Source organism: Pteropus vampyrus, unplaced genomic scaffold (assembly GCF_000151845.1).
Source record: "Pteropus vampyrus isolate Shadow unplaced genomic scaffold, Pvam_2.0 Scaffold101, whole genome shotgun sequence".
NCBI lineage: Eukaryota > Metazoa > Chordata > Mammalia > Chiroptera > Pteropodidae > Pteropus > Pteropus vampyrus.
In genome coordinates this window covers 6040794-6055833 of record NW_011888882.1, presented here as the reverse complement: position 1 = coordinate 6055833, position 15040 = coordinate 6040794, and the positions used below count along the sequence as shown (strand labels likewise).

Here is a 15040-nt window from a genome sequence, read left to right as displayed (position 1 = left end):
CGGATCCCCCCTTTTAGTAGCCCTTCTCGAAGTGGAATGCCCGCTCTCTCGGACCCGCCCGCCCTTTTCCCCTACAAGCTCGGATCCAACCAGACTCCGCACCACCAGGAGGCGCGAAGCCGAGAAGCAGAAAGGGCTGCCCGCACTGGTTTCTTCGGGGTTACCTCAGCTGTGCTCTTCGCGATCTGAAATGTATTGCTTTTGAAGAGCCCCACCACCTTCACCTGCAGCGGCTGCTCGGGCGGCGACTGAAAGGCGCACGGGACCGGCCTCGACCTGCAAGGCTGTGCGCTCGCCATGGCAGCGATCTGCTACTACTCGGAGCACAAACACGGCGTGTCGCCACGGCAACCGCGCGACCCCGCCTCCGCCGCTTTCTGGAAGGAGGGAGGCGGGGGCGGGGTTAGGGGCGGGGTTAGGGGCGGGGTGGGCGGTGACGGCCAGGCCTTTACGCCTGTTGCTGGTGAGCCTGGCGGGAGCTGGAGAAGTGGGCGACGGCCCGCCGGCGGCCGCAGTCAGGGACGAGCTTCCGGGCAGAGGAACGGGGAGCCCCACGCCCCGCGTGCTTCAGCCCTGCTCGCCGCCTGTACGGGCCCGCTTGCGGGCGGCCCTCGCCTCCTGTCAGCTCCCGGATTTCGCCGCAGACATCCTTTCCGGCTTGGTGGGCAGCCAGTTGGGACCAGCGGGCCGGTTGCCTGGGTAACGCGGGAGTCGGTCCCGGCCTACGCGCCTCAGCCCTGGGCCTGAGCTGCGTGGGCTTGGGGGCCACCGCCTTCCGGGGAGCGCGGGGGCGGGGCCGACCACCTGTGCGCGCCGCCCCCGGGAGGAGCTGCGGCCAGCCCGCGCCCATCCCTGCCGCCGCGGTAACTGGGACGGCAGAGCAGTCTCGCGCCCGGAGCGCCCCTGCCATGAAGCCCCACTTCTCCCTGCGACTGAGGGTTTTTAACCTCAACTGCTGGTGAGTGAGCCCGTGGGGTGCACAGTATCTTTCGCACTCATACAGTCATTCGCTTTCTAACATCCAAGCCACGGCTCTTCCCTGTCCTACAAACTCAGGGCATGGGAGGAACCTGCAGCTCCAAGGCTCACAGCTGGCCCCAGCTCCAGTGATGTCCGGAGGGTTAAGAACCCCAGCAGTCACCTCCTCGTCCCTTCTGTTCCCAGGGGCATTCCCTACCTGAGCAAGCACAGAGCCGACCGCATGAAGCGCTTGGGGGACTTTCTAAACGTGGAGAGCTTCGACCTTGCCCTGCTGGAGGAGGTGGGCTGTATGGAACTGATTTGGAACCTTGGGAGGAGGGGCGGCTGGGGCGCAGGAGGAGACTTTTCCTTTGGGGAAAGGGTCAGGCAGGCAGCCTCACCCCTTTTCCCAGGTGTGGAGTGAGCAAGACTTCCAGTACCTGAGACAGAAGCTGTTACCCACCTACCCAGCAGCACACTATTTCAGGAGGTGAGAATCCTACTGGCCTGGAAGCCTGTCTCAGACCTGGAGGCTCTTGGCCCTGTCAGCCCTTCTCTTTCCAGCCTGGACCCTCCCCTCGTCTCTCTCTCCCAGCATGCTTTCCTCTGAATGTGGGAGCAGGAGAGGGTGGAACCAGGAAGATCCTAGCTCTTCAGCCTTGTCACCTTCCCAAAAAGGCGGTTTGTTGCTTTTAGCTGTGTTGTGGGCCTGGTCCCAGCAGCTGAGAGAGAAAAAAGTAGCTAATGAGTGCTGGGAAATGAGAAGGGTAGGGGACTGGGGCTTTCTCTTCCTGCTCTGGCTATCAGTTGGAACTTGTCTTTCAGCGGCATCATTGGCAGTGGCCTCTGTGTCTTCTCCAAACACCCAATACAAGAATTCACCCAGCATGTCTACACCCTCAATGGCTACCCCTACATGGTAAGCCTGACCTCTGACCTCTTCCACCTCCCTTCCCCACTCCACCTCTACTAACACAGTAAAGGAGGCAGCCTTACTAGGGTTGCAGAGGATGGACAGAAAGGGTAGCAGTTCCTGAGTTCCTGTCTCCTCCTAACTGCAGGTCCATCATGGTGACTGGTTCTCCGGGAAGGCTGTGGGACTGCTGGTATTCCATCTAAGTGGACTGGTGCTCAATGCCTATGTGACCCATGTGAGTGTAGCTAGCAGTGCTTAAGCTGGCAGTGCTTAGGGGACAGGCCAGGGCCCAGTCCTGGGAGGGAGAGATGGGACTCCTTTAGCTGGGCTGCCTGGGGGTGAGGTGTTGAGCAGCAGGATCTCTTAAGGTCAGTAGGCAAGCTTCACCCATTTTTCATCAAGCACCATGCTGAGTGACAGATGTAAACTTGACTTAGACCTGTCCCTGGGCCCTTCAGTCTCATCTGCTGTAATCTCATCTATCTTGCTTAGCTCCATGCCGAGTACAATCGACAGAAGGATATCTACCTAGCACATCGTGTGGCCCAAGCCTGGGAACTGGCCCATTTCATCCAGTGTGTGAGCCTGGGATTGACTAGGGACTTGGGATGAGGTCCAGGGGCTGGGGGGGTTGCCAAGGCCCCACTTATAGGGGTAGAGCTGGCAAGGGAAGACTTCTGCCTCATTAACTTGGTTCCCCCAGCCATACATCTAAGAAGGCCGACATGGTTCTATTGTGTGGGGACCTCAACTTGCACCCGAAGGACCTGGGCTTCCGCTTGCTGAAGGAGTGGACAGGGCTGCATGATGCCTACCTCGAGACCCAGGACTTCAAGGTGAGGACCTGCCTGAGTAATTTCCCCACTGGCACCCCCAGTTTCTCTCCGTTCTCCTTCCTCTACATCTTAGCACAACTATTCACCTAGGGCTCTGAAGAAGGCTGTACAATGGTTCCCGAGAACTGCTATGTCAACCAGCAGGAGCTGGAGCCATTTCCCTGTGGCATCCGCATTGACTATGTGCTTTATAAGGTCAGGCCTCTTCCCCCAACATGCCTCTCTTTATCTCTCACCAGCCTGTGCTGACCCTTTGTTCAGCTAGACTAATCTTATATCACTGATTAGAGAATGGGATAGCCAGGAGCTGGTTCTCTGGGATAAGTTTCTCTTCGGCCCTTACTTTTCCTAGGCAGTTTCTGGGTTCTGCATTTCCTGTAAGACTCTCAAAACTACGACAGGCCATGACCCTCACAGTGGCACTCCCCTCTCTGATCATGAGGCCCTGATGGCTACTCTTTGTGTGAGACACAGCCCACCCCAGCACAACCCTAGCCCTACCCATGGTAAGTCACCCCCACCCTTTCCCTTGTTTTTCACTACCACAATCTAGTCCTTCCACTCTGACCCTCCTGCCTCACTCCCCTGCCTTGTTCTAGGACCAGTAGAGAGGTCACCATTGATCAGCGTGCTGAGGGAGGCCTGTACAGAGCTGGACCTGGGTGTGGCTCAAGCTCGTTGGTGGGCCACCTTTGCTAGCTACGTGATTGGTCTAGGGCTGCTTTTCCTGGCAGTGCTGAGTGCTCTGGTGGCTGAAGGAGGCATCAGGGAAATTGCCATACTGCTCTGGACCCTCAGTGTAGGACTGGTGCTAGGAGTGGGTGCAGTCTACCTCTTCCACTTGCAGGAGGCCAAGGGCTTATGTAGGGCCCGGGCTGAGCTCCAACATGTGCTGGGAAGGGCAAGAGAGGCCCAGAATCTGGGCCCAGAGTTTAAGCCAGCCTTGTTCCTGGAACATCAGGAGGGGTACAGGACTGAAGACCAATAAAGCTTGACACTTTTCTGGCTCCGCCTTTTCCTTTGTAGAGGCAGTGATTAGGATCAAAGGTCGGTGTGATTATCACAATGTAGACCTTTAGGCTCCTATACATCTGCCCTCCCTGCATACTCCCCACCTTCCACTTGTAGACAGCCTAAGCCCTATTTATAGAAGACACATTTTTATTGTAAACAGTGAAGTCTTAGCCCAGGCAGCCCAGATGAGCATGGTGGCACTGTCTTGGGTTAAGGTGGTCTTGTAGGGAAGAAGGCAGGCAGCCCACCCTCTTCTAGCCCTGGGACCCTGGCCCTGAGGCCAGCTCACTGAGCCTGCGCTCCTCCTGGAAGCGGATAAGGGCATCTCTCTGGTTCACCACATCCAACAGCTTCCTCAGGATCTGGTCTTCTGCCTGCCGATCTGCAACTGTTTTTAGAATTTCTGAAGGGAGGAGACGAAGTTTAGAGAATAGAGAACTGGGCAGGGAGACAGGAGAGATACAGCCTAATCCTGGCCTATGTGACTTCTATAACCCAACCCTTATTTCCTACCTATGAAATTAGATTTGTCAATACCAGTGATTTTCTAGCATTGTTTCATAGCAGCACTATTTTAAAAGGAAATCCTGCATGAAGGCCCAAATGTGCAGCTCTGATTGAACTGAAGGCAGAGTAGGGGCTTGGAGCCCAATCCTCTGGCTTCCTACTGAATTCCCTCAGAGGCACTCCGAGGAGAGGACTGTGTTGCTTGGTTGGTATCTGAGATGATAAAACTCATGCAAATCCCAGCCTCATGATTTCTACCTCTCCCTACATCCGCATACCTTCCCTGTTCATGTAGCCTCGTAGCTCCTGGTCCAGCTGCAACTGTTTCTCCTCTAGGTTCAGCTCCTGTACTCTGTAGAGGGCAGGGATAGAAGAGGCACAGCTGTCCAGGGTGCCCAAGGACCCAGCTGGGGCCTGGCTCACAAGCCCCTATCACCTCCCGATGCCTCTTACGTGATCATGAGCTCAGCCTCCTCAGCCACTAGGCTGTTTTTCTTCTGAACGAGCTGTAGCAGCTGTCCTAGCCACAGTGCCTTTTGCTGTTCTGGGGAAGCTGATAAGAAAGAAGAAGGGTGACAGGTGGTCAGGAGGCCTCCAACCAGGGTCATAGGAGTCCTGGGCCTAAGGAGTGGAACATGCTGTGGCCCAGAGCCTGGTGGTTTGAGGGACTGCTTGGGGCTGAACACAGTCGTAAGAGGCAGAGGGGTGTCCCTTCCCTGTCTTCACTCACTGCTCTGGTTCCTCAAGGCCAGCTCCAGCTTCTTCCCCTCAGCCTCCAGCTCCCTCAGAGCCACCTCAATCTCATTTAGTCGCCGCTGGATGGCCTGAGGGGTACAAGACAAGAGACCCAGGAGTCTGTATTGCTCAAGAATGGAGCACTGAAGGAGCTCTAACCCTATCAGAACTTCTGGGAACCCCTAGGGCTCACCTGGGCTTTACAGAACCTCTTCATCTCCTCCTCCTTAGCACGGCGCAGCAGAGTCCGCCGCCATGTTGGATACTTGTCCATGGTGCCTGAGTTCTTGGCGAAGGTCAGCAGAGCCTGTGGCAGGGTCAGACCAGTCAGGCATATGGCCTGGCCTCCTGGTAGATAGGGGTTGGGGAAGCTTTGTTTGGAAGGGGCCAAAAAAGACCTGGGCTGGAAGTGGGGCAAGTTCTGATAGGAAAGATGGAGGCTTAGAGACATGAAAGAGTCAGACTGGGTGAGAAGATCTTTACCCAGAGGAGGGAGTAAGCTGTAGGTTTCTCCTATGGAAGGGGATGGGGTAGATTTGGTGGATGTGTACTGGTTTCGACAGAAGAGGTGGCCAGGTTCCTTTCACTCACCTGTTCCATATCTGAGTCCAAAGCCACATCTTCCTCTTCCTCTTCTTCCTCTTCACTGGAGGGGGTACTCCCTTCTTCCTTCTCCATGGCCATAAGAACTGAGCAGAGGAAAAGTAGACGTGGCTCAAGATCCCCACAACCTCCTTTGCATTCCCCGGCATTCCCCTCTTCAGGAATCTCAGTACTACCCACTCCATCCTCACCCTGGGTCCGAAGAGCAGTTACCTTGAGGGCTCTGGACCGGCACTCCCCATCCCACAAAGCTGCCTTCCAGGGCCTGGCGTGCCAAGGCAGAGCAGCTGCGGGGGGGCTTGGGTGGAGGCTCCATTTCTGGGTCAGGGGTCAGATTAAGAGAGGACAACCGCTGGCGTTCTGGGCTGGAGAGGCGGATCAGCCGACGGGTGGGCTGGCTAGGGCTTGGGACAGAAATGGCCCCCTCCTGGGAGGCCATGGGAGTCGAGGGGCTCGATGGCATGTTATTCTCGCCCACTGTAGGGAGGTCCTAGAAAAGCCACCATGTGGTTTGGTCAGTGACCTCCCCAGTGTGGGGTTGAGGCTGCTCCTTTAGATAGATGTAGGCCTTGGAATTCATTCACTTACACCATTTTACTGGACAGTGTAAGGCTGTGTTCTAGATACTTGGGCTACAGCAATAAATAAGACAGAAATCCCTGCCTTCATGGTGCTTACATTCTAGTACAGGAGAACATTCACTTACCCCTGACAAACTCCTGTGGGCTAAGAGAGACCCCTTTCCTCATTTCCACCCCAACACACACTTCACAGCTTCTACCTGACTCTCAGGGCCTCTGTCACTGCCATCCTCTTTGTGGACTGGCTGGGGCAGGTGCTGGAGGCAGTAGAAATGCCCTGGGAAGGGTAGAAAAGGGGTAGAGACATCATATATTGGCGGCCTAATGCCTGGAGACTCAGTTTATTAGGGAAGGTGGTGGTGACAGGACTCTGGATTTGTAGATGAATTTCTACTAGCCTCCACAGAAACCCACATTTGGGGTTTTGGAAGAGACAGAGAAAATTTAAGCTCAGGGTATTAAAGTGCCATCGGGAGTGTTTCCATCTCATGCCCAGCACTCCAGTTCCCCTCTACCTTCAAACTCCTTGGCTCCGGGCAGGACCGGGTCCGGCCCAGAGTCCCTTTGGAGCCCTCGAGGACCTACTCACCATCTCCTGAGTGCTGCCCGTAGCCACTTGGCCACAACGTGGCCTCACAGATATGGCAGCGGAAGCAGCTCCGGTGATAGAAACGACCGTCAGCACAGAGGCGTTCCAGGATATAAAGGTGTTCCCCACAAAGTGCACATAGGTCCCCGGCACCAGCCTGCACCAATCCACAGGCCACAGGGTCAGCTAAAGTCAAGGCCAGCTGCAAAGTTCTTCACTATCCCCGAAATCCCCCTTCCTTCCCTCCCCAAGTCTGTGCCTACAGACAGGGCCCCCATTCTCACCTCCTGGTGTTGCAATGGGGGTGTCAGGGGTACACCAGGCTCTGACACAGGTGGCTCTTCGGTATTTGGGGTCTCAGCCTCTACCTAAGAAGGTTAAGTGCTCAGGCCAGGAGGTAGAAAGGATCAGCTGGGGAGTAGATGTGAACAGATGAATAGAAAGGGCGGGAAGAGAGCCTGGATGGGGGAGGAGGGGTACAGGACTGGACCTGGAGTGGGGAGCAAAACCTGGGGAAGGGGACAGAACATGGGGCGGGCATTTACCTCCAGGCGTGGCTTCTTACCACCTGCATCCTGCCCATTTTCCTGTAACAAGTCCTACACTCAGCATGGGGCTCTGAGCCCCCAGTCCCTCTCTTCCCCCATTCTCAGTGGCCTTCCCATCACCCCAGGGACCCCCCACTAGGAACCCACTGCCCAGCCCCAACCCTGCCCAGACTCCACCTGGGCCCGGGTCCGTTGCAGGGTCCTCTGCAGTTTGCCAAGGAAGAGTACAGCACTGGAGGTTCCTGGAGAGCCTTGGCTGACAGGACCTGCAGGGAGAATTGGGGTGTCAGGGTAGATACTGTGCCCCTGAAATAGACAGCTACACTCTAGCCCAAAAAGATACCTTTCCCAGGCTGTCCCTCAGGGTACCCTCTCCTCCCTCCCTCTCTCTTGTCTCTGTCTCTGTCTCTGTCACTCACTCACTCACTCACACACATACCACTTTACCACTACTACCCTCTAGGTCACCTGGGTTATGGGGTATGTTCTTGAAGGCACTGTGGAAGTGGCTGAGGTAGGCGATGAGGCCCAGTGGGTCACTTCCTGCCACCACTGCCTGTGCGGACAACACAGGTGTGATGCCAAGTTCATGCTCTGCCACCTTCAGTGCCCAAGCAGTCGCTTCCAGAGCCCCCATCCCCTGCAGCTCTGAGGGTTCCCTGCAGGGTATCAGGAAGAGAAGCCAATGGGAGACTAGAACCTGACCACATCAAAGGGGGAGAGGGTGGGTAGACAGCAGTAGTGGAGGGACAGTGGGAAAGGCTGGGGAAGTGCAAAGGGAGGAGAGGGCACGAAAGGTTTTTATTTCCTACGCTAACTGCCCCCCCCCATCACCACCCAATGACAACTTTCTGGCCTTGGTTGTGGGGGGTGTCTCTACCACCGACAAAATTGTCCCTATTAAATGCATTTGATTATTACAAGATTTGAAGGCGGAATGAGGCAAGAATACTATCTCTTAGGAGGTGAAGTGACTTGGTGGCACTGGGACTCAAATGGGTGTGCTAATTCCTACATAGTGGCCTCCCCACAATTCCACTGCCTGAAGCAAAGGGATGGACAGAGGTAGGAAAGAGAGGTTATGGTCTTCCAGGGACCCGTCAGCCTAATTTGCAACTCACAGTAGCCCAGGCTGCAGCCGGTTCACCAGGGCACACAGGGCCAGCCCATCAGCCCATGAGGATGAAAGATTGGTGACATGAACACCAGGATATCCAGCTGTCTGCTCCTGACACCAGCGTAGCAGCTCCTCCTGGGTGCACACTGACCCTGGGAAAGGAGGTTGTGTTGTGCCTAAGCCCCCTGGCTCACAGAGAGCCCAGTTGCTGGGTGTGGGGGGTAAATATGGGAGGTGGAAGCAGGGCCCACCCCTACTGGGGCACCAAGCTCTTACAGCAGTAATTCCTTTATCCGGATTTTCTCATCTTAAAAAAAAATCTTTTTTTGGAATAAATGGAGTGAATAAAGTGAAATTACTGCTACCCACATAGAGGGCAGCAGGCAAGGGAGGCCCAGAGGTTCAAAGAAAAGGCAGGTTTGGAGTCTACCAGCCTGGAAAGGGTCAGGCAGAACAGCTGAGAACAGGGCAGCATGGCTGCCATTTAACTGCTATGGATGCAGTGGTTGTTGAAATACTGAAATACTGCCATACAGATTGGCAAACGGCTGCTGTGAGTGCTCCGTTGCCCCTCCACTTCCCAGGATGCCCCAAACATCCCTACCATCCAATAGTGCTCCAAGCACCCTGCTCCCATCCTGAGGCTGCAGCTGTTCTATTACTTGGTGCTTGTACCTCACTGGTTGGTAAATATTTTGGATATGGCCCTGAAGAAAAGCCTACTTACTGGTGGCCAGCTTTCCTGAGTCTGTCTTGTCGCTCTTGTGCACTGGCTCCTTAGCCACTACTTCATACAGGTCTCGTACCTAAGAGAGCCCATTTCAGGTCTTGAAGCAGGCTGACCACACACCCCCATAGCCCATGGGGAAGGGGCCGGCCTTGGGTAGGGATCACCCAGAGGTACAGTAACTAGGCAAGTCTGGAGGGAAGGCCTAACCTGGAGAAGGGCGGCTAATTATGGAAGGCTGGTGGAGGTGTCAGGGGGTTCTGACCTGATTGGGGGACACAGCCTGGAGGTTCAGGTTGGGGTAGCGGGTGGCTGGATCCAGCCCATACTGGGCCACATTGCGGTGCATGTTTTCCGGTGATGTCTGTGACAGGAGTTGGTACAGGCTCTCACTGGGGCGGGGGTGGCGGGGTGTGAGGATGAAGGTGGGCAGGGACATGAGTCAAAATGTACCCATCAGCACTCACCCCTCAAGAACTTCCTGGCCTTTCTTTTATTCTCTTGTCCATGACCCCATCTATTCACCCAGCACCTCCCACCCTCTCTACCTGCCCCTCCCACCCCCTAACTCAGGCCTCACCGTTCTGCCAGTACTTCTAGGGGTCCAGTGCCCTCTGCCCATCGCTTCACCATCCAGGCGGCATCAAAGGCTGCCAAAAAGCCTCTGGCCACTCCAGTGCCCAGGGGCCAGAAAGGCTGCAGGGTCAGAAGAGTAGGAAATAGCTCAGTGAGAGTCCAACAGGAGTGTCCAAGCCCAGATAGATGCCCCCAAGGTCATAGCAGAGGAGGCCCTTCGGCACACCAAGTAGCCCTCGGCTCTTCCTTATAACAAGCAAAACCCTTTTCTCCCCTCCTTCCCAGCCATGGAACCCCTGTGCCTCCTTATAAGGAGTCCTGTTTCTTGAAGCACCAGAGAGCCCCCTCCCCCTCCCCCAATCAAAGAATCCTGATCCCACTCCCTCACCTCCACCAGGCAGTCCCCCACCAGCCCCAGCAGCAGACGGGCACCATTCTTCTCCTGCACACGGGCAGAGCTCTCTGCCCGCATCATGCTTGTGAAGTCGAAAGCAGAGACGTCAGGCCGCCCACGGGCATCCTGAGCAAATTCCAGCTTCCCGAGCTTGCCGTGGGTGGCAAAGTCAGCGGCTGCCCGGGCAAAGTGCTGCAGAGCCTCGGGTACCACGTTGGCACTGCCCAGCAGCTGGTCGGTGTCCGGCCAGTCCTACATGGCCAACAAATCAGAACCAGCAGCATCAATTGGGTAGTCCCATCCCCTTGGATGTAGGTGAACATATTAAGGCCCCAAGAAGGGGCTTCCCCAGAATACAGCTGAAGGCTGAGATGGGCCTAGAATTTGAATGTCTTGCTTCTCAAGCTCAAGCCCCTTCCTCAGCACTCACCCTGCTGCTGGGGGTCCTAAGCCGCACCCTGCCCCCAAGGCCCAGAACCATTACTGTTATCATACACTTGCTTTGGACAAGTCACTGAACTTCTCAGAGCTTTAGGTTCTTCATTGTTTAGAGATAACACCTCTAACTTCTCAAGGTACCCAAGAGAACTGGGTGAGAAAATGCACAGAAAGCTCTCAAGATAGGACCTACCACAGAGTAGGTGTTCAGTCAGCATACACACACCAGATACCATTCTAGGCATTGAGAATAATGAGCTAACAAAAGAGACAAGAGACAAAACCCCTTCCCTCATGGAGTTTACATTTGTAGTCCTATGGCTGGTGTAAGGTTTTTAGCCCAGAATATGATTCAGGTTGCCATGTAAATCTCAAGGTAGAGGAGCTAGTTGAGGTGGAAGAAAGGTCAGGGCACACCCGGGGCTGGGTGGGGGTTACAAACTGTGTCCAGGTCTGGCCTCCACTTCCCAGGGCCAGCTGCCCAGGCCCTCCTTGCCTGGGCCTGGCCTCACCTGACGCAGCACCCCCAGCCGCAGCAGGCACTGCTTCTTGGCTGTCATCACAAAGTAGTGGGTGTCATCCTTGTAGTACACAATGTTTTCCAGATCAATGCCTGGGGGGACAGGGCAAGGGACAGGAGATGTGTCTCCTCATTATGTGTCACCTCTCCAAACACCCTAGCCATGCCTAACCTCTGATAGCTGGGATCACAGCTTTGACTACATTGGGTGTCCTACACACAGGGGCCCATGAATTCTGATGGCACAATGGACCATCTGTCCCAGACCCAAGAGGTCTGAGAACATGGAACAAAGAAATTTGGGTGGGGTGGCAGTTGGAAGACTTACTCCAACCACATGGTCACATGCTAATGGACAACAGACTGGCTTCTCAAACTAAGGTGTGTACACCCCAGGGGGCGTGGCAGTTTGAAGCCAAAGTAAACACAGAGCAGCTTCTTGAAGTACCACTTTCACTTTGAATTTATGTCATTTCTATATTAAAGCATATATGAAGAAGCACAAAGTAAAATCTCATGCCTTTTGTGAGAGATCTAAGACATCATGCTGGGTGTCAAAGTGGGGTTGTGCCTGCTGAATCCCTAGGGGCACAGGTTCTTTGCTGCCAAGATTTCTTGGACTGAGGACAGGTCTGGGCAGATGGGAAAGGCAGGAGCCAGCCCTCGGTCAGGCAAGGGGTGGGAGCCCCTGTGAGAAGGACCCTGACCTGTGGCTTTGAGCAGGCTCTGGAAGAAGCTCTGGTTGTAGATCCTGGCCACACCGCTGATCTCAGGCACCTGTGTCTCTTCCACAGTGCGTCTGTTCACAAAGTTGACTGTGATGCCAATGGCCAGCTTGCCACGCATTTCTCTAACTGTGAAGCCTAGACGTGGGGACAGGTGGAGAGTGACAGGAAGATGAGGGATATAAGGGCCTACAAAGGCCCAGGAAGAGCCCAAGATGCTGAATTCTAGGGAAGTGATCACTCACCTTCAGGGACGAATTTACCTCCGGCAGCAGAGATGAGGACATCAAATTCATAGTTGGCCAGTTGGGTAGGGGGTTTGGGCTGGAGCTGGGCACGCCAGCCACTCCCTGGGGTAGAGGGTGTGAGAGGCACAAAGGTGTAGAAGTCTGAATAGGCCCCTATTTTCCCAGGACAAGCCAGTGATGTAAATAAATGCATTAAAGGGCTTTACGGTTTAGAAAGCAAGCACACATTGCCTGTCAGATTATATCTTCAGCTGTGAAGAGTAGGGAAGGAACGACATATTACTCCCATTTCACAGATGTTCAAAATGAGGCTCAGAGTGGTTTGCACAAGGCCACACTATTAGAAAGGGAAACTCAGATCACTCCCAACCCCACCCTTTTTCTTCCACAGGCCAAGATGTCCTTGGCAGGTGGGATTCTCAGAAGCAGAGAAGTACTTACCCTTTTTGGGAGGGGGTTGGAGGCCAGTGAAAGTGACACCCCAGTGAATTTCCACCCCCAGTAGTAATGCCACTTTCAACAAAAGCAGCTGAAGCTGCCGGATGCCTGGAAGGGAAAGGACATTAAGAATAGGGACCCCAGGACTGCATAGCCTCCCCAAGCACCAAGATGCACCTTGTCAGAGCTAGAGGAGGTCTTAGAGATTACTCCATCCAACTGCCCATTTACAGATACAGGACTTGAGTCCAAAAGGTCACCTGGATGAAGTGAGTCTTATCCACTCAGCCTCTTGGCTGGCCCAGGAGGCCACCCACTGGCCTGTCTCTAGGCCCAGGCTTACCACCCCTCTAGCCCACCAGGTGGTACTCACTGATGTGGTCCAGAGTGCCTGTGCAGAAGCGCCCATAGAACTTCTTGGCGCCGAGTGCCCGAAGGTCATGGATGGTGAAGGGCCAGAGATGCAGCACATTGTGGCGAGAGAATTTGGTGCGCTTTTCCACCAGTACCACATGGGCCCCGAGCAGTGCCAGCTCCACAGCAGCCCGCAGACCACAAGGTCCAGCACCCACCACCAGGCACTGGGAACACACAAGGCAGTGTGAGCATGGCATCATATCTCCCTCTTATGATTCCCCTATTCTCTAAGCCCCATCCCAGGCATTGTATTCACCTTAGTGCTGGTGCAGGCCTGGCCTTGCTGGTAGACAGGCTGGCCTGCTCGCTTGTCTAGCTTGGCCCACAGTGATTTGGCGCTCCAGTAGTTGAGCTGGGCCTTGATCTTGTGGTATTGGGGCAGCCCCCCACCAGGCTCCAGATCCAGGGCCTGGCATAGCCCCTGGAAACTGCTCAGTACATTCTGACACAGCTGAGCCTGCAGGAAGCTCTCAAAGTGGGCGTGTGCTGGGTTGGTGGAGGTGGGTGAGGCCATGGAGGCCCTTGGGCCTCCCAGGGAAGGGAGCAGCTGGGCAGAGGCACGTTGCTGCTGGAGAGAAGGGGGGGAACAGAAGGGGAGAAGAAGAAAAGAAGGAAAAAGGAAGGGGAGGAGAGGAAAGCAGGCTGGTGTCTCTGGGGAGCTTCAGGTCCACCCCTGATTGGCCCTGCTCCTCTCTTCCAGCCCACTCCCGATCTGTTCCAGAGACAGCTGCTACCCCTTCCACTGCAAGTGAAATCTGCCAAATATGGAAATGAAAAATCAATAGTCCTCGGCACAGAGGGCACATGAGAAGCCAGGGAGCTTCCAGCCAGTCTTCCTGTCCAGGGATCTCCAAGCCCTGCTTCATCTCTGGGGCCCAGAGGGCAGAAAGCAGGGCTTGGGGCAATTTCTCAGACATGGAGAGGGCAGGCTGGCCAGGAGAGCAGACAGGCCAAATACCTACAACCCCAGCTGCTGGGCACACATAATGCCTCATCTCACCCGTCTCCCTGTTCCAGGTGCCCCTTGATAGACTCAGTGGCACACGGGTGTGGGGTGTGTCTTCCACCAAGGGCGAAGTTTTCCTCCTTAGCACTCGTGATTTCCTTCTGACAGAGGGAGGAGACAATCTCTAACTGCAAAGGTTCCACTTCCCATCACCAAAACTACCTCAACAAGCAGCCTGAGGATGTTGTTGCATGTTTCGACTGACTGGGTGAGGAGCCGTGGGTCTATTTCTGACTCACTGTGGTCAAAACACTTCCCCTGTGACTTGCCTTCTTCGGTGGGCCTCGAGGGCGGTGGGGGCAGGCAGCGGGGCGACAGCAACCCGGTTAGCCCCTCCTAGCTTCCTCCCACCCCCATCAAAGATCCGCCCCATCCCCTGTGAACTTTGGCATGCTCTCCCAGGAATTTCCCCAAACAAGGCCTCCCTTTGTCCCCCTCTCCCTCGCTCGGGCACCCACGCAGTTCGAGGGTGTCAGAGGGGGCTTTCTCACTCTGAGACAGAGAGGAATCAGGGTAAGTTGGATGAGGTTGCCCCTGGGGGAGTTAGGGATAGTGCGTGGCTACAATGGACGCAGGTCCCTAGGGTCTGCTCCCCTCCATCCCCTCGGCCGCCCCACCGGTACTGGCCAGAGCCCAGCGGGCCAGGGCGAGGCAGGGGAAGGTTAAAGTCGCCTGGGGCAAGTCGCCTGTACAGGGCGGATGGAACGTCATGAAGGGCAAAGGACTCTCGGGGGTGGGGGAGTAGAAAGAAAAAGACCTCAGCTACCGGAGAGGGAATGACCCAGCCTGGAAACGCCAGGGCAAAGAATGTACGAGGGCTGGAGCGGTTGGGAAGGATGGAGAGGAGCTGGACCACTGGAGGCGGGGGCGGAGGGAGTACTCCCACTCAGGACCGTAAAGTCTGGAGAAGGGCTGAGCAGGGCAGGGCCGGGGGGAGACGGGGCAGACCGGCCAGGAGGGACTCTCAAGCGCCCTGGGTCACATTTCCCCAGGAGCGTATCCCCACCTCCACAGCCCCCCCACCCCCCCGCCGCAGGCAGGGTACGCACAGCTGGATCAGCTGGACAACTTACCCGGCGTCTCCGGAGCCAGGAGGAGCCGCTTCCTGCCAGGCGGGTGGAAGGGCTGGGGCTGGGGCGGAGGCG

At 55.7% G+C, this 15040-nt stretch overlaps 2 protein-coding genes across 6 annotated transcripts; one reads left to right on the top strand and one right to left on the bottom strand.

The window, feature by feature from the left end:
* Positions 1–467: 467 nt before the first annotated feature.
* On the top strand, positions 468–3719 carry SMPD2 (sphingomyelin phosphodiesterase 2). 3 transcript variants are annotated; one of them, XM_011364839.2, is made up of 10 exons: positions 468–958; positions 1057–1261; positions 1374–1450; positions 1786–1879; positions 2022–2111; positions 2369–2451; positions 2580–2712; positions 2803–2907; positions 3065–3218; positions 3312–3719. In XM_011364839.2, exons 1-10 carry the CDS (start codon positions 909–911, stop codon positions 3698–3700), a joined length of 1380 nt encoding a protein of 459 aa, XP_011363141.1. In that variant the 5' UTR covers positions 468–908; the 3' UTR covers positions 3701–3719. The 3 variants fall into 3 exon arrangements, with proteins under 3 accessions (XP_011363141.1, XP_011363142.1, XP_023389159.1); XM_011364840.2 differs by having other exon boundaries at positions 772–958; positions 1165–1261; XM_023533391.1 differs by lacking the exon at positions 2022–2111 and having other exon boundaries at positions 772–958.
* Positions 3720–3855: 136 nt separating this feature from the next.
* MICAL1 (microtubule associated monooxygenase, calponin and LIM domain containing 1) lies at positions 3856–15040 on the bottom strand. Of its 3 annotated transcripts, none has more exons than XM_011364837.2 (26): positions 14969–15040; positions 13890–13996; positions 13146–13454; positions 12846–13053; positions 12476–12580; positions 12032–12136; positions 11769–11924; positions 11054–11154; positions 10098–10355; positions 9714–9829; positions 9399–9525; positions 9134–9212; positions 8411–8558; positions 7758–7948; positions 7467–7555; positions 7287–7328; positions 7026–7109; positions 6742–6898; positions 6353–6429; positions 5785–6061; positions 5560–5657; positions 5162–5275; positions 4964–5057; positions 4687–4786; positions 4512–4585; positions 3856–4129 (listed from the first exon to the last, which is right to left on the bottom strand). In XM_011364837.2, the coding sequence occupies exons 3-26, from the start codon at positions 13401–13403 to the stop codon at positions 3981–3983; spliced, it is 3207 nt and encodes a 1068-aa protein (XP_011363139.1). In that variant the 5' UTR covers positions 13404–13454; positions 13890–13996; positions 14969–15040; the 3' UTR covers positions 3856–3980. The 3 variants fall into 3 exon arrangements, with proteins under 3 accessions (XP_011363139.1, XP_011363140.1, XP_023389158.1); XM_011364838.2 differs by having other exon boundaries at positions 3864–4129; positions 13146–13457; XM_023533390.1 differs by lacking the exon at positions 13890–13996 and having other exon boundaries at positions 3864–4129; positions 14969–15025.